The 27680-nt window shown below is 41.6% G+C and overlaps 1 protein-coding gene and 2 long non-coding RNA genes across 3 annotated transcripts; 2 read left to right on the top strand and 1 right to left on the bottom strand.

Moving 5' to 3' along the window:
- Positions 1-2945: 2945 nt before the first annotated feature.
- Positions 2946-4193, top strand: LOC139435714 (uncharacterized). The gene is made up of 3 exons (XR_011644927.1): positions 2946-2996; positions 3238-3277; positions 3586-4193. It is a non-coding gene; the product is annotated as an uncharacterized lncRNA (long non-coding RNA).
- Positions 4194-4766: 573 nt separating this feature from the next.
- LOC139435711 (uncharacterized) lies at positions 4767-8389 on the bottom strand. Its single transcript, XR_011644924.1, has 4 exons — positions 7977-8389; positions 7064-7196; positions 6156-6234; positions 4767-5791 (listed from the first exon to the last, which is right to left on the bottom strand). It is a non-coding gene; the product is annotated as an uncharacterized lncRNA (long non-coding RNA).
- A 3205-nt stretch (positions 8390-11594) lies between these two features.
- On the top strand, positions 11595-19430 carry LOC117463607 (uncharacterized). Its single transcript, XM_034105935.1, has 7 exons — positions 11595-11874; positions 13426-13544; positions 13721-15151; positions 15362-15598; positions 15704-15928; positions 16263-16332; positions 17297-19430. The coding sequence occupies exons 1-7, from the start codon at positions 11700-11702 to the stop codon at positions 18412-18414; spliced, it is 3375 nt and encodes a 1124-aa protein (XP_033961826.1). The 5' UTR covers positions 11595-11699; the 3' UTR covers positions 18415-19430.
- The last annotated feature ends 8250 nt before the right edge of the window (positions 19431-27680 follow it).

The raw sequence follows: 27680 nt of genomic DNA, 5'->3' as shown, positions 1-27680 counted from the left end.
CTCACATCGTTCAAGGAAAAACTTCCGGAGAAAACCCACAGTTTAAAGGGAAAAATGGGAGAAACCTCAGGGAGAGCAGCAGAGGAGGGATCCCTCTCCCAGGACGGACAGACGTGCAATAGATGCCGTGTGTAAATTGAAAAGATAATACATTTGCAACATAGGTAGTCCAAATGTTTGGAAATGCATGTGTGTATTAATAGGAAGAAGAATCCACTAGGATATCCACCCAGGACCTATGATCCAGGATCACAGCCACGACTCGCGATCCAGGGCTCACGATCCAGGACACAGGACCGCAGGTATAGAAAGAGAGAAGGAAGAAGTAAGATGTCCCCTGACAAACTAAGCCTATGTCAGAAAAACTAGGGGCTGAATCTAATCAGCCCTAACTATAAGCTCTGGCTCCCATTGTACTTTTAGAGACTCTAGGAACAACCAACAACCCTGCATTATTGGAACGCAATGTCCTAATAGGACAGTAGGGTATAATGAGTTCTTTAAGGTAAGATGGCTCCTGCCCATTAAGGGCTTTGTAGACGAGAAGAATAATTTTAGATTCTATCCTGTGTTCTATAGGGAGCCAGTGTAAGGCAGCCAGAACAGGAGCAATGTGGTCCCTTTTCCTAACTCTGGTTAGTACACGAGCCGCAACATTTTGAATCAGCTGAAGCCACTTGACTGACTTCTTGGTACTCCCTGATAATAAGGACTTACAATAATCCAGCCTTGAAGTAACAAATGCATGGACTAGTTTCTCTGCATCGTTTTGAGGCAAGATATGCCTGATTTTTGCAAAGTTAGGTAGATGGAAGTAGGCGGTCCTTGAAATTGATTTTATGTGGGCGTTAAAGGATAAATCCTGATCAAATATAACACCAAGATTCCTTACAGTATCACTGGAGGCCAAATTAATGCCATCCATAGTTAGTATATCTTTAGATAATTTGTTTCGTAGATTCTTCGGGCCAAGTACAATAACTTCAGTTTTGGTCGTTTTTAACATCAAAAAGTTGAAGGTCATCCACGTTTTTAAGTCCTTGAGGCAGTCTTGAATTTTATTTAGATGATTAATTTCATCAGGCTTGATGGATAAATATAGTTGAGTATCATCCGCATAACAATGAAAGTTTACAGAATGATTCCTTATAATATTGCCTAACGGAAGCATATATAATGTGAACAAAATAGGTCCGAGCACTGAGCCCTGTGGCACTCCATGGCTAACTTTGGTTTGCGTGGAAGATTCATCGTTAACACGTACAAACTGAGAGCGTTCAGATAGATAGGACCTAAACCAGCCTAAAGCAGTTCCCTGTATGCCAACTAAGTGCTCTAGTCTTTGCAATAGGATATCATGGTTGATAGTATCAAATGCAGCACTGAGATCGAGCAAAACAAGAATAGAGACAAGTCCCTAGTCTGAGGCTATTAGAATGTCATTTGTGACTTTAACCAGAGCTGTCTCTGTGCTATGATGTGTTCTAAAGCCAGACTGAAAATCTTCAAATAAATCATTGTTTTTTAAGTAATCACACAGCTGTTTTGCGACCGCTTTCTCAAGAATATTTGAGAGGAACGGAAGATTAGAAATAGGTCTATAGTTGGCTAAAACCTCTGGATCGAGGTTGTGCTTTTTAAGAAGCGGTTTTATCACTGCTACTTTGAATGATTGTGGAACATAGCCTGATAATAAAGACATATTCATAATATGTAATAAAGAAGTGCTAATTAATGGAAAAACTTCCTTCAACAGCTTAGTTGGAATTGGGTCTAACATGCACGTTGATGGTTTAGAAGAGAGAATCATTGAATGTAATTGTTCAAGGTTTATGGCTGAAAAGCATTCTAGTTTACTATCTAGTGTAATATTAGAACTTACGTTTCCGGGAGCTGTTGATAACACTATACTGGTCAAAGGCAAGAGGTCATTAATTTTGTTTCTAATAGTAACAATTTTATCGTTAAAAAACCACATAAAATCATTACTACTGAGTGCTATGGGAAGAGAAGGCTCAATCGAGCTGTGGCTCTCTGTCAGCCTGGCTACAGTGCTGAAAAGAAATCTTGCATTATTCTTATTCTCATCTATTAATGAAGAGTTGTAGGCTGCTCTCGCTTTATGCAGTGCTTTCTTATATTCATTGAGAGTAATATGCCGAATTAAACGAGATTCTTCAAGTTCAAGTTGTCTCGACTTTTGCTTTATTTTGCGGGTTTCGGCAATATGTCATGGAGCTAATCTATGTTGTTTTATTTTCTTCTTTTTCAAAGGAGCAAGTATTGTGCAAGTATTTGTGTCTAAAAATAGAACAACAATATTCTGTTTTATCGAAAATGTCCTATAACATAATCTTCCTGTGCCAGAATAATGCACTTGAACGCATCAAAGCTTTGTGATTGGCCGGTGTGACCCCATGTGTCGGGGCGTGGCTGGTGGGCATTGCACTAGTTAGCTGACGTTGTCCGTGTCAACTGGAGTGACAGTCCGCACACCCACACAAGACCGCAATTATGGCAGAAGCAAAACATATACAATTTTCACTCCGAGTGGGAGGATGATTATTGTTGTCTCTATTCCAATTCAAAGTCCATCTGTCTCATCTGCAATGCGAGCGTGGCTTTATCGAAGAAGGGTAATTTAGGAGCAGCATTTCAAAACAGTGCTCAAACCATAGACTGTATATATAAATGGACGTAGGGTCCGTGATGTCACCCATAGGATTCTGCAGAGTTGCCATGAAGCCCTTAGTAGGCGGAGTCGGCCACTAACGGCTCGACAGTGACGTCAGAGTCTAACTCCCGCCTGCTCCAAATAAGGGCAAAGAGGCGGTGCTGAGGCGGAGCCGAGGTGGGACAGGGCGGGACCTGCTGCCACCGAGCGTGACGTTCCAGACCTAGCTCAGGCTAAGAAGCTAAGCTAACATGCTCTATTAAGTATTAAGCTAACAACCCAGCTTGCGGTCACTGCTCCTCGTTCCCGGCATATTCTGAAGGTAAGATACCCTGTAACTTTACAAAACTTGTCCTTTTGATTTAAAGGTTCTTGAACCTACACTATACAATTGTTTTTTAAGTGCTTCACCGTTTTTCTAATATAAATGTCATTTGTAACTAAACTTTGTAAACTAGCAGAGATATGGCCAGTGTTGCGTGAATTAAATGTGATTAATGAAATATGACTGTAGAAAAAGAAAGGTGCTTTTATATTGATTAAAACATTTTTATTTATTTCAGAATTAAGAAAAAAGAAGATCCACGCCAAACTGCACAACCTGTAAGTTGATGGTCCTGGCTTACTTTACAGGACTTCAGATGGTTGACATTACACACAAACATACTATACATATACATGTGTGCACAATTGTAGATAAACAGCACACAGTATATAAATATATATATATATAAACTGTGTGCTGTTAATCTGTTTTTTGTGGTTTTGCTCTCTTGTTACTTTTAACCATACAGGTGTGATTTCATAGTTATTTTGTATGTTATTGTCAAAGGAACAAAATGAGCAACCCTTTATTTGATATTCCTCATGATCTGAAGCATTTGTTACTCTCATTTATTTTCCTCCCATAGTGACTGTATGGATAATCGGGAGCTATGTCCGGCGTGGAGCCCAGAGAGCTACAGAGACCATCAGCAGCAACCTTGGCCTCGACCTGAGGGTGTGCTGGTTCGGTTGGGGTGAACTGCGCTGGAGAGGTGTCCTCCCTTTCTTTTCCTACTCCCCGCGAGGAAGAGCAGTCCCGGATGTCCTCCTCATCCACTGTGGCGGCAATGACTTGGGGGATGTGCCCAGTGTTCAGTTGCTGAACCAGATGAAGGAGGACCTGGACCAGCTTCACCATCGGCACCCTGGCTTGAAGATCATGCTCTCCCAGAGGCGCCGGTGGAGGGCTGGTGCAAATCCTGTCAAAATTGACAAGGCCCGGAAGTTTGTTAACAGTGTTATGGCTACTTTTGTTCATAGCCTAAATGGTGCCATTGTTGACCACTCCAACATTAGACATGACAGTCCTGGGCTGTTTTTGCGAGATGGAGTTCATTTCACCCCTAGGGGAAATGATATTTTTTTTAAGTCACCAGCCAATTGCCTGAAAGACCACCTCCAAAGACTGTGAACTGCTAAAATGTCAGTATCACTGTCTTTGGATTTGGCCTTTAGAGTATGTATTCTAAGGCCCTTGCTAAGACCAGACTGTCATGGCTAATGTTGAGTTAGATATTACATCTGTAGCCATAACACTGTTAACATGGCTGCTCTTCCTCTTCCCCACATCCCACCCCCCCCCCTCTTACCCCCATTGGACTCTGCAGCTCTCCAGGCCCATGCTGGGCATGGCTGTCTGTCAAACCTTTTATTTTGTATTTGTTATGATGTTTTTTGTTATTTGATTTGTTAAAATAATTATGTATTTATGTAAATATTGAAAATAAATTACATTCATATTTTCACTTCTTTTGTCTACTGCTTACTGAAAATGTTAGCTATCACATCCAAATGGGACTATCAAATGAAAGGATAAGCTTACCATACAATACAGAAAACATTACAAATTAAGGCTCAAATCTTTTCCCAAGCCGGAGCAGTCTGAAAAGAGTCCCAAGTTTAAAAACACAACATCTTGACAATGAATACTACGCTGTCATTTATCATGACAATGCAAACAACAGGAAGGTCTCCCCTAGTCCCATGTATTTTGGCATCAATGTCATAAGCATACCATAGGCTGTAATTATGAAGTGCAATACCCACAATCCCTACAGGGTCGTACCGTCACAGAAGATAATACCTTTTAGAGAGTTTTGTTCAGTATGCAGATAAATATTTGTTTTACAATAGAAACATTTTTCTCCATAAATGTTCCCACATGTTGTGAGCATCAACTTTAAATCTTTTGTCAACAAATAAAAAACATCTTAATTTCCTTTAGGACAACATTTTGTTTATAACACCACTACATTAACAATAAGCATAGGCAAATGATAACTGTCAACATTTAAGATTGTGCTTTTACTCTTTATTTAATCAGATCTATTTACATTGAAAATGTGATAAAGCCACATTGAAAGTTACATCTTGCATTTTATGAAAAGTAAAGGTTTCGAATCATTTTATGACTTAAGTACACGAGAAAATAAATTAAAGATGTGCAACAACTGTATCAGTAATTAAAATGATATAACTTATGTACAGGGTTGGGAGGGCTACTTGCCAAAAACACAACCAGTAACTTCATGTGAGTATCAAGATATAAAAGTAATGTAACCTGATAACTTTATTTTTGTTTTGGATTACCTCAATATCAAATGCAATGCAAATAAACACAGGAGAGAAGAAATATTAATATGATTTTTTTACTTAAAATGTATAATATAATACCATAAAGCAGATTCAGGCAGTGGGTGTATAGATTCACAATTAGTATTAGTATTATCCTCCAGAACAGTACTGCTTCCAGAGAAGAGATACAATTTGATCATTTTACTATATATACTATGTGCTCTTTTTAGCTTTTGAATAAGATTGTAATCCTGAGTTTCCCTATTATTAAAAAAAGTAAAACTAATCCGATTACATCTCTTCCTATGTATCTAAGGATTACACTTTCATTTTTTTCTATACGATCTTGATTCGTGTTCGATGTAATCCATTACTACCTAAGCCAATACAAGTCATAACTTTTGGAAAATTGTCTCAAGTTATAAATGATGCCTTCAATCTCTTTCACGTGGAGAAGACATCCCATTGGCCGAGGCGTTGCAACTTCCCTCAAGCGTCCTACATGAAAGAAAGATCACATGTTAGAAATGTGTGCACAAACTATTCAGTATGACCCGTCTTAGTTTAAAGCCCAAGTGTGAGAGTGAACAGAGGCGGAGTCTGCCTGTTTTCCAATTTGTTTTGTTTGTTGGCTGCTGCTACCCAAACCAACATCCTCCTCACAAGCATTGACTGTTGGAATGTCATTATGCTCCACATGTGGAACAACAAAGGCTTCTTCAGGTGTGCCTTGTATCATAATGATATTGCTCTGATCAGCAGCAAGACTGTTTTCACCACTACCATGGTCGACATCTGCAACCTCCTCATTGCTGTCAACAGTCGAACTAGGAGTGTCACTTACCTCGTCATTGCTACTCACCTGCTTCTCCTTCCAGGCTGTTGTTCTTTGCCATTGGTGAAATAGAAAATGGTGGGCACTGCAGTGTTTTTCTCCTTCCCTAATAAAAATAATAAACAAAAACACATAAAATAACTTTTTGAGGTCTGTAGATATTCAACTTTCTTTTGAATAATGTTGTTTTAAATGTAAGAGTGCATTATAAAAGACAATAGAGGGCCAACATGTTAACTATGCAGTTAATCTATTCAACAATTACGTGTTTCCAAGATTCAGATTCAAAGGATTTATGTCATAGCACATAGGCTACAGTGTGGGAATGGCAATGAAAATCATCTGTCCCGAGCTCCTCCAACAATGCAACATAGTTATATAAGACATAAAACAATAAAATAAATTCTAAATTAAATTAAGAATAATAAATTAGTGCAGGCAGAAATCTATATACACGTAAATATAATAAGACATATGCAAGAACAGAATGTAGAGATAAATATTGTATAGTAAAATTAACTTAAATCATTTTTTTTTTACAGTGATAGCTGTTAAGATAAATAAGTTATAAGATGACAACAGATGAATGAATGTTGCTATTAAAATAATGTAAAAAAAGGTAATATAATTCATCTGTTTTTAACATAGAGTATGTGGGGGAAATGGCAATTCTCTATCTATGATAAAGAGTCTTTGCATAAATTGAAGAGAAATGTGATGGTTTGCAAAAAAATCGATTTCTATGTTTCTTTACTTAACTGGCAAAATCTTAATTTGGCCTTTAATCAAAAGAACATTACTCATCACTGATGTGCAAGCTGTGCCATAACAATTATTTAGCATTGTATGATGTATAACATGTATTTAATTAGTAACAACAATTTACACTCACAAATGGAACCAAGTTATTTTTTTTTTAAAAAAAGGATCTGTACCCATGAGTCCGTGCTGAAGGGATGACTCTCAAAGTGTGCACTGCACAGGCGAGAAGAAACGTTGGGGGTTCATGTATTCCTCCGGATGTTCAGCACCCACTGGTCCAGCCTTTCTGGATCACCTAAAGGAAACCTTTATTCAAAAATACATGAAAACCGACCCAAAGACAACAGGAGGGTTAATGCCATATTCACTTAATAACGCATGAACAACTTTTACAAATATTTCTATATAGTCTGTGTTGGTAAATGTAATCTAGGTTGCACATTTCCTGCTGAAGTACATGCATGGGCCTACCAAGTTACTGCGTGGCACTTTGGTTTTGATAAAACAGTGTAGTTCCACTATATAAACGTTACATTCATAATCAAACGAGACAATATGCAAGATAAATAGCTATTTGTTGTTATTCTTAATGCTTGTCATTCACACGTTAAGAAAATAAAATAAGTACCGATACATAGCAGAACAATTGTGGCGATGTTCAGCTTAATAAGACTTGTTCAACATCATTTCTTTAGCTAATACTATAGCGGGCTGCAGGCGAACCAAGTCCGCGTTTCGCTGCCTTCCTTGATCTCCAGTTGTAACGCCGGGCTCCGCCGCTGGCCGAAGCTAACGGAGCCGCAAAGGGCTAGCTACGGCTCCGGTTAGCTTCGGTTATCCCACCACTGGGATAATTGGGTTCCCTTTTAACATTTGCTCCCGTTTAGCATTATGGGCGTCATAGCCATAGACTATAAAAGTCTTACCCAAGGCTGAATCATAAACTAAAATGTATATATATATATACACACACGTATAAAGGGTTACATCCTTAGCTGGCTAATAAGCTACATAACAAGCTAAGCTAACAAGCACACAAACACCTGCTAACGGGGTTAACATGTATAATATTATCATTTTACTCACCGAAAAAAGCTGAGAGTAGACTTCTTGGAAGTTCTGTTAGTACATTCAAGCGCACAGCACGACATCTTAATTGTCTGGTATATCACCACGAACACGGCTAAAGCTAAAGGGTCAAGGTACTATGACTAACTAACGTTGTAGCCTCTATGGTTGTAGCCTAGCAGAGTGGACAAGTTGCTGTTAGCTGACAGTGAGGCATGTACGTGTCCATCAACGTGACCACGCCCTAATTAATGCAAAAACTTTAAGACCTAATATAAATAAAAGGGTCGCGTTAGAAAACAATTCACTCACAGATCCATAATCATGAAGGTGGAATCTAACTGTATCGATAATAAAATGTATGGAGCCAGGGAGAAAAACATGTTTTTTTCCGCTGTAAAGTTGGGCATTTTAACATGGGGGTCTATGGAAATTGCTCCTTTTTGCAGCCATCGCCTATCGGCCAATATATGAACTGCAGTGTGTGGCACTTCCGTATTGGCTTCCCGGCTCTTCCCCAGAGTTTGCCGCTTGGCTCAAACGCTACGAGACGGAATTCCCTCCTAATTCTGCCCTACGCTCCCAAAAGGTGAGGGGCCTGATAGGACAGCTAAATGCACAGCAGTCCATTTCCACCAGGCCCAACAACAAGAGCAAGGCTGCGACCATAGCATCTTATCGTGGCAGTCACGTTCTTGCGAAACACATGAAGTCTTTCAAAGACGGCGAAGTTGTGAAAGAAGCTTTCCTGGAGGCTGCGACGCGCTTTTGGGGGACAGTAAAAATAACAGTAGCATTTCAACAGGTTTTTGATATAATAAAAACTCAAGTTAGATACCGTTATTAATCAGCTGTAAGTTTTTGTTAGTTTGAACTTATCCATTATAATTATTGTACAAAATGGTATAAGAATGCAAACTTAAATTGATTATAGTCTATTATCAATTCAGGTTAAGAAACTAGAGTTCCTTGCATCCTATTTTAAAGGCATTTCTTTTTATACTCGTCTAAAATGCAACAAAAAAAGGGTTTGATTCTATTAATTTTGTCTCTTTCTAATTTAATTTTGGTTTAGTATTGATAAGTAAACTTGAGTCAAAGATTGCTGCAACTCCACCTCCTCGGCCCGTGCCTCGAGCAATATGAGTGTTGATATGGCTGGGTGGAGTGGCCTCATTTATGCTGACATATTCTTCATGTCTCAACCAAGTTTCAGTGAGACAGCATATATCAATATTATAATCTGATATTAAATCATTTACCAACCAACCAACCATACACTTTCACAAACGTGTATAAACTAAGTAGATTTAGAAGTACTTTACTTAAGTAGGGGAGACCAGGGACAGTTGTAACACGGGTCGGTTGTATATATCCAATCACAAACAAGCTAGAGTGATGAAACTCACTCTGCACATGCGCAGTTAGATGGTAAAATCGCTGAGAAAAAAAGGAGCCACGTTTGAATTTCTCGCTTAAAATATCAGCAAAAGTGTGTTTCTGAGGTAAAATATTAACTAAAATTATACGATGTATTTTTTGGATACTGTCTTGAGTTCAAATGTCTAGGAATCCAAACTAGTATTATTAGAATCACTGTTTTGTAAGCTACAAATATAACTAGCTAAATATGGGTCAAGCTAGCAACCAGGCAGGTTCACAGGGGGTGGAAGCACGACTGGTGGTCCTGGGACGGTTGTAACGGGACGGTTGTAACATGGCACATTTACAATGATGGCTCATTTGCTTGAATGATCAATTGTTCATTGAAGCATACAGTTGTATTGTTGGTTGGTTTGCATTATCCCTGTACAAATAAACAGAATAAAATACTGTACATTAGACCTAAAGTGTGTGTGTGTGTGTGTGTGTGTGTGTGTGTGTGTGTGTGTGTGTGTGTGTGTGTGTGTGTGTGTGTGTGTGTGTGTGTGTGTGTGTGTGTGTGTTTACAGTATGTATGCCAAATGTCAGGAAGAGGAAGACAGACAGGGGAGTGCCACTTGCTCTGCTGCAGAGGGCCTCAAATGAAGTTGAGAAGGGCAAATCATTCAGGGAAGTGGCAAAGTCCCTGGATATATGCCATGTCACCCTGTACCGGTTCCATACAAAGAGGCTGAGGTCGGAGAGTCAGGGATCACAAACACCCCCAAGAGTAGGCTACTGGACACCAAAGAAGGTGTTCTCAACAGAGCAGGAGAAATGTTTCATCCCTTAAGACTTGAAAATAAAAAGTTCTGGGTATATGCCATACATGTTAGATCATATCATTTTTTATAATAAATCAGTTTATAAGTGTTTTGTATTTGTAAGAGAAGTGGTTCTATTATCCACGGATTAATAGATGAGGTATTTATTTGGGAGTTTCCATCTCGTGATATGTATTTGTATTGGCTGCGGTTCAGCATGCAGAAAGCACCCAGTTGAACAAGCACCGTCTGTTGTGTAAGTACTGTCCCTTTAAGAGTTTGAGTCCAAATAAAAGACAGCAATGTTCTGGCAAATTTGAACTATAACAGAGATAAGAAAAAGCAAATTGGAGCATTCAAATAAGACTGAATAGCAATGTTTCACTGGCAATATGAAACTTAGTAATATGATGACTAGAGAGGGTTAGAACATCGTGCTATTTATAACTCATCTTTGGCACAGCAGATCATATCTCTGAATGTTGGAAGATATACAGCTGTCTAGACACACAAATGACACAGCCCTCGAGTGTATTGTGGCCTTTGCTGGCCTTTCGTGTGGGCTAGCAAAGTACATTAAAGCAAAACACTTTAAAAAAGAAAAACAAGAGAGACGATCAGCTGCTCTGTAACAGGACTTCGGCCCGTCATAATCACGGTGTCAGGTGACACTTGAGATAAGATAATGTACCTAGTCTTAGACGACAAACGTTGGTTATGTTTCAAGGTAATATGCAACGTATCTGCACAAATGTCTCAAGCCAGATCTATGTGGAGTCCTGGAGACCATCTGCGTAAAATAGTTTTTTGTTCTGATATCTAAACTAATATGTTCTAGCTTATTTCAAACATGTTTTGACTGACGACACGTCTCAGAAATCTACACAAATCAAGCATTACTTCACTGTGGGGTCCTCAGCTACACAATTTATTTTCTATGCGTTATAGTGTGATTGTTGTTATCAGCACTTTTTATGTAGCACTTCCTTCAAACATCCCAAGGTATTTGCATTTATGTAACAGCGTTTGCTCTGATACCTCTCGGTGTGTAACTGAACACATTATCACTGATAACAAACTGTACATTTCTATGTCTGTGAATGACATTATGACAAACAAGAGGAACCCTTTTTGTCATGCATGCACCATTATATCACACAAAACATAAATACATATTTATTTAGTTTGATAGAAATGCTTTTAGGTCTAATCTGTGGCAAAGGGCAGGTACAACTTTACTATTTATTACTAGTACTAGAAAAAAAGTAGGTTAGTTTTCAAATAGTATTTATTTTATTTGTATTTTTTTATTTGTATTGTATGTATAGACCCCAAACAAAAAGTGCGTTTTGTTCAGATTTGTTGTATTCTTTTTCAAATAATTAATTATTCTGTCAGTTTTTTCTTCATGTTTAGTATTACATAATCCTTGTTTTCTCTTCCACTGCAGGGTGGCAGCCACTAGGGGCGCAGTGTGTCCACCAGCTGCAGACATTAAAAACACTGCCTCACAAATCTGACGCTCCAGATGTGTTTCTTCACCACAGGGTGAACTATGGATGATTTTGACCAATACCCGGTTTTCTTTGAGTGCCAGAGCCTTCTTCAGGATCAGATGAAGAAAATAGAGAATTATTTCCGTGTTCGGCGCAGATCAGGCGGAGGAGACTGCGGATCTCTGCAGAAAGTGACCGATCAAATCTACAGCATTTCTTTTAAAAATCAGAAAGGTAGGCCATGAGACAAACACAATGCTTACAGTATCAGTGATGTTTTCAATGATATATAACTGTTAGATGTCTGTTCTGTTAGAAGCAGCCTATGTTTAAACTATAACATAGTCCATAACTGCGTCAACTCATTGATTTAATTTGATTTGCCTTTATAATAAAATAATATTTACTGTCGAGAGTAAACATATGTCACATATAATATGACTCATATAATATGATCACACGGATTCAACATTGATTCCAAGATCCGAAGGTAAGCAGGGAAACCCCATAGCTTCATTTTCCCGAAAGTGAAACTTAAGACCTTTATGACTTCTGCCATGATGAGGTTGGTGCGCGTGCGCGTCCGAATATGTTGAACGTTGTTAAAAGGATTCATACCTATATGAACAATTTGGAGCAGTAATCATCTGAAAAAACCGTTTACAATTCATATTTGAACTCTGGACCAGCTGGCTATTAAATCAGAACCAGCTGTTGTCTATATTGTCTATATCAGAGGTGGGAGAAGTACTCGGATCATTTACTTGAGTAGAAGTAGAAGTACCAGAGTGTAGGAATACTCTGTTACAGTCAAAGTCCTGCATTTAAAATGTTACTCAAGTAAAATGACAAGTGTTAGTATCAGAATATACTTAAAGTACTAATAAGTAATAATTATGCAGATTGGTCCATTTCAGAATAATATATATGATATGTCTTGAATATAATTATTGATGCATTAAAGTGATCTCATAGCTGGTGAAGCTGCTGCTAGTTTTAATGAATTTGTATACTGCAGCCAGGGTAGCTTGTGAATTTACTCCCGGTGTAACTAAAGTCTGATTTAAGACTGATTCTATTTCAAATCATTCATCCAAATCTGTAAAGTAACTATAGTATTTAATAAATGTAATGTAGTAAAAGTACACAATGTACCTGTGAAATGTAGAGGTACAAAGTATCTGGAAATGGAGATACTCATGTACCTCAAAATGTTACCTAAGTACAGTACTTGAGTAAATGTACTTAGGAACTTTACGCCTCGAACTATATTATATTGTTGTCATTATCAGTCATGTTGAGATACTGTATTATTGGAACACAGTTGGAGCGGGATCAAGTTAAAGTAAAGTTATTCTATTCTCTACTACGGGGAAACAAGTGTCCTGTAGAAAGTTCAAATTGATTCCTACATTACAATTAAAAACACATTAAATAAGAAAACATTCAAACATAAACCTGATATTTAAACAAAACGTGTTACCATGTCATAGTTAAGACATACATCTACAAAATATACACATATTATTATATATTAAGTTCAAGTTTCACTTTCTCATATGGCAAAATAATAGTTCACTTTCAGCCTTTAACATAAAAAGAAGGTGGAGAATGAGGAGAGTAAGTACTTAGGTAAAGAAAATAGAAGATAAAGCAAAACTAATACAACCCTCATCCCTATTTTCCAAGTGTCATCAAAGAAAATGCATCTTTTCTTTGTTTGTTAATTAAGGAACTTATTTCCCTCTAACCTCACAATAACTCATGTCACATTGTATTTCTTAGACCAGCAGGCAGTCCTGAACAAGTCTGTTCACAATGTGGAGGATCTGGTGCTCACTGTCCGAGACGGCCTTGACCTTCACACATCCTCTCCAAACAAGAATATGACAGCTCCGGTACAGGTATGCACAACATTTCAAATGTGTAATTCAAAAAACAATTATTTGTTCCTATTTATAGTCCCCCACTTAATGTAGTTACTACTTCTACATTTGTAGATATGACCATATAAGTAAAAGTGTTTAAATGTATATGACAACAGTCCACTGCAATATTTGAATTTCTCTTTTCAACACAGAGCCCACAGTCGATTCCTGTCTCAATCCCTCCATCAAGTGGTGAAGAATACGAACTACAACAAAATACTTTCCTCCTTTGTTACCTAAAGGAATGTCCCTCAGCTTGGAAAAGAGTAGAGGAAGATCTTGCCTCATTGTCTTGCTCTGCTCAGCTGTACCCAGAGGAAGGGAGGGTTTTAGTGAGCTTTTCCCCCCAACCTGATGATATTAGAGATTGGAAAGCAGAGGTTGACCAACTCTTTGATGGCTACCTGTGCCACTGTGAGGTGGACCCTCACAAAGTTGTAGCTTTGCTTGAGTCCAGGAACTCTCTTCGGACCACCAATGACGTTAAGGTCTACAGCGAGAATGGGATGGCTGTTGTTGTTGGGCAGCGTTCTCAGGTGAAGTTGATGGATGTAGAAGCCTTGCTTGGTAAACAAAGGCCACGTTTACTTGAGAGGCAAACCTGCATTTTTCGACTGGGCGATGCTAAGCTCCGCCTCCTCTGGAAAGAGATTGAGCACACTTTGCAAAAGGACTTTCGAGGAGTGAAGGTGACGCAGGGAGCTCCAGGTCAGTTGCTTTTGGAAGGTTCTGTGGAGGATATTCTTAAAGCTATAGATTGGATCTCTGATCAGGAGACGTTGGTGTTCGAAAGGACAGTTTCTGACATGAGCCCACATTTGTTGGCCTTTCTAAAGAAGGCTTATAATGGTCCTGGTGTGATAGGGGACTTTTTAGGGGTTGCTGGCAAGGTGGAAGTAGAGTTACGAGACACAGAGCTACGTCTACTATCCCTTTCTGACAACATTCTTGTTGAAACAGAAAAGGCACTGCAATGTGAGATCAAGGAAGTCAAGATTGATGTTCCTAACTGCTCCGCTGTGCCATCTGAGCTTCAGGAAAAGCTTAAGTCTGAGACAAAGGACATGAACCAAGTGCAACACAGAGCTCAGGTGGTGTTTGGCTCTGACAGCAGTGTGTGCTTACTGGGCCACACCAAAGAGGTGGAAGAGCTCAATGAAGTTGTCATACAGTTTATTTTGGATCAGTCTATTGTGGAAAGTGTAGTCAATCTGCCTTTTGAAGAGTTAGTGCATGAGTTACCAGCATTTCTGCAGCTCCATGGTTTAGATCATTCAGGGGTTACCTTTAATCCTTTAACATCTTGCTCTCGGCCCATGGTGCTGCTGGAAGGTCCATGCAGCAAAGTGACTGAGGTAAGGAACAGGCTGGGGCCAATTCTGGACTCCCTTGTTCAAGATAGACTCCCCATTGATAACCGAGTAGAGGAGAAGTACCAAACAAGTACTGGAAACAGGGCACCAAGTGATCTGGGGTTCCAGGTGGATGCTTCTGGCCAAGATGGAGCAAGAGGAGCCACTGCTGGAGCTCCTGGAGGGGGTGTCCGCGTAGAGATCATTCAGGGAACCATCGAGACCCAACAGGTAAGAGAGTAAGCTGGGATTTTAAGAACATTTTTCAATTCTGGTTTTTGATACAATTTTGTGACGATTAGCACAACGGTTTCTGACAAGCCGTCAAAAGTAGGTTTTTGGGGGAATAGTCGCAACCTTAAAATGTTTAAAGCGTAAATGCATATAAACACCATAAGTAATACATTCAATGTGAAAAAACATCTTCTGCTCTCCTCTCAGGTGGATGCTCTGGTATCGCCCATGGTTTTTCATGATCCTCTTTCTACCCGTGTTGGAAACACTTTGTTCCAACATTTTGGAAACCAGCTGACTGCAAGGTTTAGAAAGGAAGCGGATGAAGAAACGATTCCTGGTGACACAGTCCTGGTGGAGGCTCGAGCTGGACTTCAATCTAATGCAGTCATTTTCCTCAACCTCGCTCCATGGAACGAGGATCCGGATGGAGCTGCAGTTGAGGTGAAACAGAGAAGTCTTTTGCATTGTCCTTTTTTCTTCAGTTTCCCACACCATGAATCAGTATTTCTTTTGTTTAGCCTTAATAATACTGTCTGTCCTTTTCAGGTTCTGAGAATGGGCATTAACAACATCCTAACTTGCTGTGAGGATAGCAGGTTTGGATCAGTTGCCCTGCCTGTACTCGGCGCAGGGATTGCCCTGCGTTTCCCTGACAGCCTGGTGGCGAGGGTTGTCCTGGAGGAAGTTTATGCTTTTGAACAGAACCGAGCCAGCGCGGAACCTCTCCTGATCCGCATCGTCATCCACCCCGAAGACGAAGACTCTTTGGAGGTAATGGATATAAGTTTGACTTTAAACACGATGCAAACAGGGCAACTATCGTCTAAAAAACTTGCTCTATTTAGTGTGTCAAAAATATTTTTAGAAATCCCACCAAAGGATGACATGTACATCTCACAGTCAATTGTTGTTCATCAGTGTAATAATGTATTTTTTAAACCATTGAGCAGTAAACACAAGCTTACATTTTATATATATATATATATATATATATATATATATTAAAACATATATATATATATATATTAAACATATATATATATATATATAAAATATATAATATACTGTACATATATTAAACATTTCGTCTTCCTTGTCTCTGCAGGCCTTCAAGTCGGCCCAGGAAGCTTCCCAAATCAAAGGATTCTCAATGAGGATGAGCCAGCATGCACAAGGTGAGTAAATATATCATGACAGAGGAAGCAAAGAATTGGAATTCAGTACTGCGGCATGTTTTCCTTTACTGGTAACTAAACTAAGCATCTGTGAAACTCAAACTTTAGTGGTAAGATGTGTTCATAAGGTCATTTGTTAGCAAATGACTAGTTTCTTCAAATTATGCACACAATAAAATAATAATAATTCATTACATTTATTAGAGCGCTTTTCCAAGTGCTCAATGCGCTTTACATTACCTATTACACATATCAGACATGTGACAGTTATTACTGTGGACAATACCCAGAGGAGCAAATGAGGGTGAAGGTCTGTAGATGTATTCGTTTTATTGACTGCTGTGATAACTTTATCCCCTTGTTATAGATACATATGCAGTGTGTTTCCCCACTTACATCCAATCCAATCCAACGTTATTCATTAAGCACTTTAAAACCTCCAGACCAAAGTGCTCTACAGAGAGATACATACAATATAAAACAAAACATAAAATAAGTATAAAATCACATAAAAGGTACGAACACAAATCAAACCAGAATAAACGCAACAATTATACAATTAAAATAAAAACAGCCATATAGTAAAAACAATAGACCACTGATCGCAAATAAAAGCATCAATCTACTTTCGAATGCTAAGGAGAAGAGGTGGGTTTTAAGACGGGATTTAAAAACGGACAGTGTGGGCGCCTGTCTGATGAGCGAGGGCAGGTCGTTCCACAGTTTAGGGGCGGCAGCAGAGAAAGCACGGTCCCCTCTGCGCTTAGACTTTGTTGTTGGCACCCTCAGGAGCAACTGATCAGCTGACCTGAGAGTGCGAGTGGGCGTGTAGCTGTATATGAGCAACCTCATGTAATCTTTAAGTAGTCATTTTTTATTTAAACCAAACTGCACACTATGTTTGGGTTACTGTTTCCCAAAAAGCCTAAAAAAAGCGTCCTGAACATAATTGTTTTGTCTTTAGGTCCAACTCCAACAAGGATTGTCCTGCTGGGAAAAACTGGATCAGGGAAAAGCAACCTGGGAAACACCATATTCGGAGAGGAAGTGTTCACCCCAAACAATACTCCCAACTCTGGAACAGGGAAGTGTCGAGCAGAAACCAGATCTGTCAACGGAAGAAGCCTCACTCTGATCGACACTCCTGGTTTCTTTGACGCATGCAAGTCGGAAGAGGACATGAAGCCGGAGATCGTGAGGTGTATCACAGAGTGCGCTCCTGGGCCTCATGCTTTTCTCATCGTGCTCAAAGTGGAGAAGTTCACAGAGCACGAGCAGGCTGTCATCACTAAAATCTGCGAGTATTTCTCCAAAGATGTTTTCAAATATGCAGTGATTGTCTTCACACACGGCGAACAGCTTGAAGGGAGGACCATCGAGGAATTTGTCAAACTGAATAAGAATCTGAGCGATCTGGTGAAGAAGTGCGGCGGCCGCTGCCATGTCACGGATAATAAACACTGGAAGAACAACCAGCAGGAAGAATACAGGAGCAACCAGGTCCAGGTGGAGGAGCTGCTCAACGCAATAGACAATATGGCGAAGGACAACAATGGAAGCTTCTACACCAATGAGGTGTTTCAAGAAGTGGAGAAATACATTTGCACAGTGATGGAGGAGTACATCAAACACGACACGTTGTCGGGAAACGTGCCATTGGAAGTGATCAGAAAAGAGGCGAAATCCATCGTGTCTGAGAGGCTGTTGATCCAACTGGCAGGCGCAACAACAGGAGCATTGTTAGGCGCTTTTTGTGGGCTTGCATTTATGGTTGGGCTCGTGATCACAGCCCTGCATAGCGCCGGAGGATTCATGAATGTCCTGAAACAGATGAAAGCCTTGAGAGGGACTGCAGCAGTAGGCGGAGGAGGAGGAGGCCTGGGAGTTGCTGGAATAGTTGTAGCTGTAGCTACCGCCGCAGGGTTCGCTGTAGCAGGGGGAGTGGCAGGTGGAGTGATAGGACTTAAGGCAGCAGAGGGAGCTAACACACCAGGGGAGGCAGTCGAGATGTCATACAATGCTGTCATGGACAAAGCAAAGGATGTCGTAGAAAAAGGGAAAGGTCATTTAAAGATGAAATAACGACCTTTTGAGGGCGTGTTTCTGGTTCTTTAGCTGCTCAATGCACTTCTATGTTCATAAGCAGTAGAGAACAGTGGGTTTCTCACAACCTTATGAAGAAAACCACTTTCTGCTGACGCTGGAAACACGCTTGATGAGAGAGTGGTGGAAAGTAACTAAGTACATTTACTCAAGTATTGTAATTAAGTCCTTTTTTTTAATACATAATTACACTTTACTTGACTATTTCCATTTAACACTTCTTTATGCCTATACTAGATTTAAGAGGCACATATCATACTTTTTATTTTTTGGTTACTTGGTGTATATAAAAACTCTTGATTTGCTGATATGATATAATGCAGTACTGTAGTAGTAATCAACACAGTATTTCAAGTATCAATGCTAAAATACTCTTACAAACAGTATACAATAATAATAATAATAATGAAGACATCCATTCTGCATAACAAGTACTTTTACTTTTGATACTTGAAGTACATTTAGCTGATAATACTTCTGGACTTGTAATTCTAGTTCTGAAACGGGTCATTGTGTAATATCATATAAATATAAATAACTGACTTTTATTTCTAGTGAAGTATTTTAAGACATAAGTGTTTGTACTTTTAAAGTTTCTGGCTACTTTTCCAACAGTGATTAGCGGGTCAGAAAACCAAAATAAGCGTAAAAACGCTGCAAGAGTTAGGTAATAATTATCTGTGTGTTTGACGCTAAGAGTGACAAATTATACTTATGCAACTTGATTCATTGTTAATATTACACAAATGCATAAGGGAATAATATTTAGGCACTGACGAACACAACTTGATCTAAACAATACAAGCATAATAGGTGGAGGTAATCGTTTATTTTAAAGCGTCTAATCTCTGTACTAATTTGTAAATAAAGTCAAAATCTTTATAATATAATATAAGTGGGTTTATGCGATGTATATAAATATATCCTATATCATGATGCAACTATGTTCTGTTATAAATCTGTCTTTCAACAATAAAAGCAGTGATTGCACACAACCTGTCTCATGTGTCCATTTTGTTTGACTAGTCATGGTGAAAGTACATTAATTTCAAGTACTGTGCTTCCATAAATTCCATTTTCTGCTTACAATTCTATGTTAACTTTAAAACAATTCAAATTAAAAATACAAACTATAACTAGCAATAGTTGTTAAAATTCAAAAGCTGATTGGCAGTATATAAAAAAAACTAAAACTCTTCCGACAGTACCAACATACAAGATAAGAGGATCAATCAATATGGAAGAATTATGATAATTCACTGTGAAGCTGACCGTTGAGCGGCCCAGGCCAAGCAAGGAGGCAGAACGTCCAAAGATATAACCCGGCGTGGGCATTTATTAAAAACACGGGCACAAAGTTCATCGCCTCAATCCTGCTGTTCTCTTTGTCCACATCCTGCAGCCACAAGGATCTCACACACACACCCAGCCCTCTCAACAGACAGAGAAACAGAGCCTAAATACACACTCTAATCAGCACGACAAGACACAGGTGAGGGGGGAGGAGACCACACAGGACACCAGGTGCACACCCTCATCAGCCACAGACAACATATACTGTGCAATCACGCTAATAAAGTGCCCTATTACCCGGCCTGAAGCCGTCAGTCACTATATATAACAAGTTATTTAGAAATACGCTTGTGTGGGAGAGAGTAGTAGTTCTACTTTTTGTACCTCAATCTCAAAATTACATCTTACAAAGTAACGCGTTACTGTAATAATATTACTTTTGTCGGTAACGGAGTAGTGTAACGCTTTTATATTTCAGTAATCGCACTCAGGCCCACCTTAACCTGCCATCAGGCCCTGGGGCTGATAGGTTTTGTAGGCCCCCTATTTAAACAACAAATGAAAGTCATGTATAGCCTCGGCAGGCTCTGTGATCGCACTTCTCCACTCTGCTCTACACGCGCCTGGTCCTCTCCTCCAGATGAGTGACGTATCGGGCCTCCCTCATGTATCTGTCCGGTTGCCGTTGGCTCCCCTCCACGGAGCAAGTCCTCGTCGTCCTCCCATCTCCTCCAACAGATAATGTCCCTCCTGTCTGTTTTTCCTCTCCCGCTACTCCATCGCTATCAGAACCAGACGGCCTACTTGGCTCCGAGGCCCCGCGGCCGGCACCGCTGCCGCTCGGCACAGAACTCACCTGTCCTTCCTCCTCATCCTGGCCTACAGGTTTAAATAACCTGTAAGCTTCGACATGTTTTGTAATAGCTGCTTGTCTCGAAACTCCTTTTCCCTCAGTTTCCCGAGCGCCACTCTCAAACTTTTTCTTCTCAAACTTTTTCTCGTAAACAACCTTCATCTGTCACTCAATCACTCGCAATTTGAATAAGTCACATGTGAAACATATTCTCATTCTGATTGGCTGTTAAGTGGTGCCCACTGACTGTTTCGGAGTCATCATTTTTGAGAAACATCTCTGGAATCCATCGATCTGATTGATTAGAGGGAAGATATTTTCGTTTGGATTAGTGGTCTGGGGGAAGCTCACGAGTGTGTGTTTGTGTGTGTGTTTGTGTATTTTTGCGTTTGTGTGTATTGTGTTTGTTTCCCGGGGAACTAGAAACACAGGCTGTTATGCCTGCTGTGACGTCAAGTTACTCCGTTCTCTGCTTGTAATTACACCGTTACAAGCTTCAACGTTGTATTTATCATCTGAATTTGCTGAAACAAGATTAATATTCTGAAAGCCAAGACTTTTTTTATTTGAAACCAAACTGTAACGGACCCTGCCGTGTTATCTATGATTACTATACGCCTTACATTCATAATTTCAGCCGGAGGGAGGGGGAGTGAGTGGCGAGTGAGAGCTGTCATCTTCCCTTTACAAGCTTCACAAATGTATTTATCATGTGATTTTGGAAATAAAAGTTTCATATTCTGAAAGCCAAGACTTTGTTTATTTAAATGTTTTTTAAAAACATCCAAAATAAAAAAAAGAAATTGTAATCAAATTTTTTTTTTTAAACTTTTTTATTGGCTCATGATAGGCCCCTGATCTCCGTAGGCCCCTGGGCTTCAGCCCAGGTCAGCCCGTGCATTAAGGCGGCCCTGATCGCACTACAGCCCGAGGCCTTCTCTCAAGACCTTCACCCTGAGGGCTTCTTTTAAGACCTTCACCCTGAGGCCTTCTCTCTAGACCTTCACCCTGATGCCTGCTCTCAAGACCTTCACCCTGAGGCCTTCTCTCAAGACCTTCACCCTGAGGCCTTCTCTCTAGACCTTCACCCTGATGCCTGCTCTCAAGACCTTCACCCTGAGGCCTTCTCTCTAGACCTTCACCCTGAGGCCTTCTCTCTAGACCTTCACCCTGAGGCCTTCTCTCAAGACCTTCACCCTGAGGCCTTCTCTCTAGACCTTCACCCTGATGCCTGCTCTCAAGACCTTCACCCTGAGGCCTTCTCTCTAGACCTTCACCCTGAGGCCTTCTCTCTAGACCTTCACCCTGATGCCTGCTCTCAAGACCTTCACCCTGAGGCCTTCTCTCTAGACCTTCACCCTGAGGCCTTCTCTCTAGACCTTCACCCTGAGGCCTTCTCTCAAGACCTTCACCCTGAGGGCTTCTTTTAAGACCTTCACCCTGAGGCAGAGATGGAGTACTCGAGTCCTGGACTCGGACTCGAGTCGGACTTGAGTGCCGATTTTCGGGACTCGTGACTTGACTCGGACTCGCGCACTGATTGACGCGACTCGGACTTGGACTCGTGAATTCTCGCACAGGATGACTTGGACTCGGACTCGGACTCGTGAATTCCCCCCCCCCACGATGACTCGGACTCGACTCGTACATTGAAGCTCCGACTTGGACTCGGACTCGAGCACATTTTCTCTGGAGTCTGATGTCCTCTATCCTGTATGGCGAGTTCACGTACTGGGCCCCGCTATTCCAGTCTAGAGATGTCTACAGACACACCCCGCATCCTGCTGTATGCTTTCACACATTCTGCTTCCACATTGGAAAAGAGCAAAATGCTCGTTATGTGGAAACAATATAGAAGAGAAGGCTCCGTAACACATTACTCTAAGGATCGAGTTCAGACATAAAGGCTGTCTTGAACACTATCATCAGAGTAACGTGATCTAATCAATAAATAAAGATTCAGCCGATAACACGAAAGCACATGGCTACTTAACATGCATAATGACATCATTTTGCATGCTAAGTAGCCATGTGCTTTCTGGGGCTAAATCTTTATCGGTAAACTGATTTAACCCGTAAAAGTTCCTTCAAAATAAGAGTCCCAATCTTATTACTATCAAAATAAAAGTGCAAAACGAAAACTTTACGATAGGAAAATATTGGCATACAAATATAATCACTTCTCTAAAAGGTAACTCATTTTAAATATAGTTTATTTATATATAATAATAATATGAATATTAGAAATAAGCTTTATATTTGTATAGCACCTATTACAAGAATTGTAGCCAAACTCGCTTCACAGCAGTTCAATAGACAGGATAACAGCAATGTAGAGGAGCAGCTACATTTCAAAACATATATCCACGAAGATTAATACATGAAGACTTGTGACTCGGACTTGACTTGGACTCTTCTTAAGTGACTCGGAATTGGACTCGGACTCGAACACAGGTAATGATGACTCGGACTCGGACTCGACTTGGACACTCCTTGGGTAACTCGGACTTGGACTCGTACTCGAAGAGTGGTGACTCGAGGGTGACTTGGACTCGTGAATTGGTGACTTGACTACAACACTGCCCTGAGGCCTTCTCTCAAGACCTTCACCCTGATGCCTTCTCTCAAGACCTTCACCCTGAGGCCTTCTCTCTAGACCTTCCCCCTGATGCCTTCTCTCAAGACCTTCACCCTGAGGCCTGCTCTCAAGACCTTCACCCTGAGGCCTTCTTTTAAGACCTTCACCCTGAGGCCTTCTCTCTAGACCTTCACCCTGATGCCTTCTCTCAAGACCTTCACCCTGAGTCCTGCTCTCAAGACCTTCACCGTGAGGCCTTCTCTCAAGACCTTCACCCTGAGTCCTGCTCTCAAGACCTTCACCCTGATGCCTTCTCTCAAGACCTTCACCCTGAGGCCTTCTCTCAAGACCTTCACCCTGATGCCTTCTCTCAAGACCTTCACCCTGAGGCCTGCTCTCAAGACCTTCACCCTGAGGCCTTCTTTTAAGACCTTCACCCTGAGGCCTTCTCTCTAGACCTTCACCCTGATGCCTTCTCTCAAGACCTTCACCCTGAGTCCTGCTCTCAAGACCTTCACCCTGAGGCCTTCTCTCAAGACCTTCACCCTGAGTCCTGCTCTCAAGACCTTCACCCTGATGCCTTCTCTCAAGACCTTCACCCTGAGGCCTTCTCTCTAGACCTTCCCCCTGATGCCTTCTCTCAAGACCTTCACCCTGAGGCCTGCTCTCAAGACCTTCACCCTGAGGCCTTCTTTCAAGACCTCCACCCTGAGGCCTTCTCTCAAGACCTTCACCCTGATGCCTTCTCTCAAGACCTTCACCCTGAGTCCTGCTCTCAAGACCTTCACCGTGAGGCCTTCTCTCAAGACCTTCACCCTGAGTCCTGCTCTCAAGACCTTCACCCTGATGCCTTCTCTCAAGACCTTCACCCTGAGGCCTTCTCTCTAGACCTTCACCCTGATGCCTTCTCTCAAGACCTTCACCCTGAGGCCTGCTCTCAAGACCTTCACCCTGAGGCCTTCTTTTAAGACCTTCACCCTGAGGCCTTCTCTCTAGACCTTCACCCTGATGCCTTCTCTCAAGACCTTCACCCTGAGTCCTGCTCTCAAGACCTTCACCCTGAGGCCTTCTCTCAAGACCTTCACCCTGATGCCTTCTCTCAAGACCTTCACCCTGAGGCCTTCTCTCTAGACCTTCCCCCTGATGCCTTCTCTCAAGACCTTCACCCTGAGGCCTGCTCTCAAGACCTTCACCCTGAGGCCTTCTTTTAAGACCTTCACCCTGAGGCCTTCTCTCTAGACCTTCACCCTGATGCCTTCTCTCAAGACCTTCACCCTGAGTCCTGCTCTCAAGACCTTCACCGTGAGGCCTTCTCTCAAGACCTTCACCCTGAGGCCTGCTCTCAAGACCTTCACCCTGATGCCTTCTCTCAAGACCTTCACCCTGAGGCCTTCTCTCTAGACCTTCACCCTGATGCCTTCTCTCAAGACCTTCACCCTGAGGCCTGCTCTCAAGACCTTCACCCTGAGGCCTTCTTTTAAGACCTTCACCCTGAGGCCTTCTCTCTAGACCTTCACCCTGATGCCTTCTCTCAAGACCTTCACCCTGAGTCCTGCTTTCAAGACCTTCACCCTGAGGCCTTCTCTCAAGACCTTCACCCTGAGTCCTGCTCTCAAGACGTTCACCCTGATGCCTTCTCTCAAGACCTTCACCCTGAGGCCTTCTCTCTAGACCTTCACCCTGATGCCTTCTCTCAAGACCTTCACCCTGAGGCCTGCTCTCAAGACCTTCACCCTGAGGCCTTCTTTTAAGACCTTCACCCTGAGGCCTTCTCTCTAGACCTTCACCCTGATGCCTTCTCTCAAGACCTTCACCCTGAGTCCTGCTCTCAAGACCTTCACCCTGAGGCCTTCTCTCAAGACCTTCACCCTGAGTCCTGCTCTCAAGACCTTCACCCTGATGCCTTCTCTCTAGACCTTCACCCTGATGCCTTCTCTCAAGACCTTCACCCTGAGTCCTGCTCTCAAGACCTTCACCCTGAGGCCTTCTCTCAAGACCTTCACCCTGAGTCCTGCTCTCAAGACCTTCACCCTGAGGCCTTCTCTCGAGACCAGGGATGGGCAACTTTGATGATGGTGGGGGCCAAATAATGTATGTACTGGCCACCAGGGGGCCGCAGATTCAATTGGAACACACAAAAACACAAATTCCACGTATTGTATGTAATTATTAACACATATACTAAGTTTGACATTTTCATTGATATGTTTCTATCTTTAAGGGAACATCCTCTAATAAGCTCACAAAACAAACATCAGTTCACAGAAATGTTATTTAATTTGTACAAGTGGCATGTTTGTATTGAACAGGTTATTTAACAGTGGAATACAACTTTTAAACTATTGGAAAGTGTGCATTAAGATTAAACAGTAACATGACATAAACATGAAGTCAGACCCCCCCCTCCTCTCAGATCTGCCCTCTCATCCACAGCAGAAAGCTGCGCTCACAGCTGCTCAGCCCAGCCGCACACCTGGGGCCTCTGGAAGCGGCGGGCGAGAATAAACCCTGCTCTAACATGACATAAACATGAACACTAACCCAGACATTAGTTGTCTAACTGGAATTTAAGAGACTTGTAGCCTGTCTCTGCTGACGCACAATAAGGGGAATGTCAACATCGATGCCATGTGCATCCAAGCTGCATCAGAAGAAACAGCGTTTCGTCTGACAGTCTGTTTCTCTCTTTTGATTTGATGTGCTTCATCATGGAGAAGTTGCTCTCACATATGTATGTGCTCCCGAACATGCTGGCCTGTTTAAGCGCAAAATCTCTCATGAGAGGGAAGCGGGTCTCGGGCAACAGTCTCCAAAACGACACTCCCCTCTCATTCCGTTTCATTTGGAAAAATAAGTCACCTTGTAGTTCGCACAGTTCCATTTGTAGTTCAGGTGGCTGGTCATTCACAACCGCTGAGATGGGGTCAGTGAAAAGCTGGATTGTGCCTCGCATGTCGTGGAAATCCTGAAAGCGATTGTTGAATTGATCCTGCAACATTTTAAGGGCTTCTCTGTAGCGGTGGATCGTCATCTCACATTCGGCCAATTCGGGGATGTCATTGCGCAGCTCTCCACATGCGGGGAAGTGTGTCAAATTCGGGGGATCTGACGCAAGGTTATCTCTGAACAGGCTGAGTTTCTTCTGAAAACTATTCACATGACCAAAAAGGTCGGACACGGTCTGATCTTTGCCTTGCAACCGGACATTCAAGCAATTGAGATGTCCACTTATATCAGTGAGAAAGGCCATGTCACAGAGAAAGTGTGGATCCCTCAATGTGTCACAGTACGCACTTGTATCCGCAGTAAGGCTGTTCTCCAAAAACACGGGAATTTCGAGCCGCAGTGCGTAAAACCTCTCCAGGCATTTACCACGGCTCATCCACCTGATGTCTGTGTGCAGCTGTAAATCACCGTAGGCAGCATCCACCTCCTCTAGAAAGGCTGTGAATTTCCGATGATTTAGAGACCTGTTCCCCCCCCGAATCAGATTGGTAACTTTTGTTACCACATCCATGACATGTGTGAAGTTCAGATTCTTTGCACAGAGGGCCTCCTGGTGTATGATGCAGTGCAGTATCGGGCAATCCACACCACTTTGACGGAGAAGTCCAGCGAAGCCAGTGCGCCTTCCTTGCATTGATGGAGCCCCATCAGTAACAACGGCAGATAGCTTGTCAAATCCACCATATTCGCTGACAACACCCTTCACTGCCTCGAAAATGTCCGATCCCTTTGTTGTGCCGTGCAGTGGTACACGTTTTAATAGTTCCTCGTGTACATCAAATTACGCATTTATTGATCTTGCGTACACCAGTAGCTGGCTAACATCGGTAACGTCTGTACTCTCATCTAACGCTAACGAAAAGTATGAACAGTCAGACATGATTTGTTTCAGCTTTCCCTCCACATGACTTTGAATGTCAAAAATCCTGCGAGTCACTGTGCGTCGGGAGAGGGACACAGTTTCAAAATGTTTAGCCATTTTCTCATTTCCAAAGGCGTTAGCCATCTCAATCGCGCATTTTTTCACCAACTCTCCTTCTGAAAGTGGCTTCTTTGCTTTGGCAAGCTGGAGTGAGACAGCATATGATGCTTTCAGACTTGATTCTTGGACACTTGTGACCTGGGTGAAAAAGCACTGTTGTTTTTGTACTTTCCCTTTCAGGTCCGCTAGGATCGCTGCTCTGGCAGCCCCGGTGTACCTGTCATATTTGTCCTTGTGCACAGTGTTGTAGTGGTGGCTCAAGTTGCTTACTTTCATGACAGCAACGGTCTGCAAACATATTAAACATTGTGGTTTACCCCTGAATTCAGTGAAAAGATACTCGTTCTCCCACTTTTCTTGGAAAACACGATTTTCCTCAAATATCTTTCTCTTGCTCATGCTGACATCCACATAGGGCCGTGTTCATATGTTACCCGCTCTATCGAAATCAGTCGGAAGTAGCAACCAACGGCTGATTTCAAAATAAAAGTGGATTTGTGTAAACAAACTAGTTTTTCGGGGTTCGTTACAGT

The sequence above is a fragment of the Pseudochaenichthys georgianus genome, chromosome 18 (assembly GCF_902827115.2).
Source record: "Pseudochaenichthys georgianus chromosome 18, fPseGeo1.2, whole genome shotgun sequence".
In the NCBI taxonomy this organism is placed as follows: Eukaryota; Metazoa; Chordata; class Actinopteri; order Perciformes; family Channichthyidae; genus Pseudochaenichthys; species Pseudochaenichthys georgianus.
This window is presented reverse-complemented; position numbering and strand designations above follow the sequence as displayed.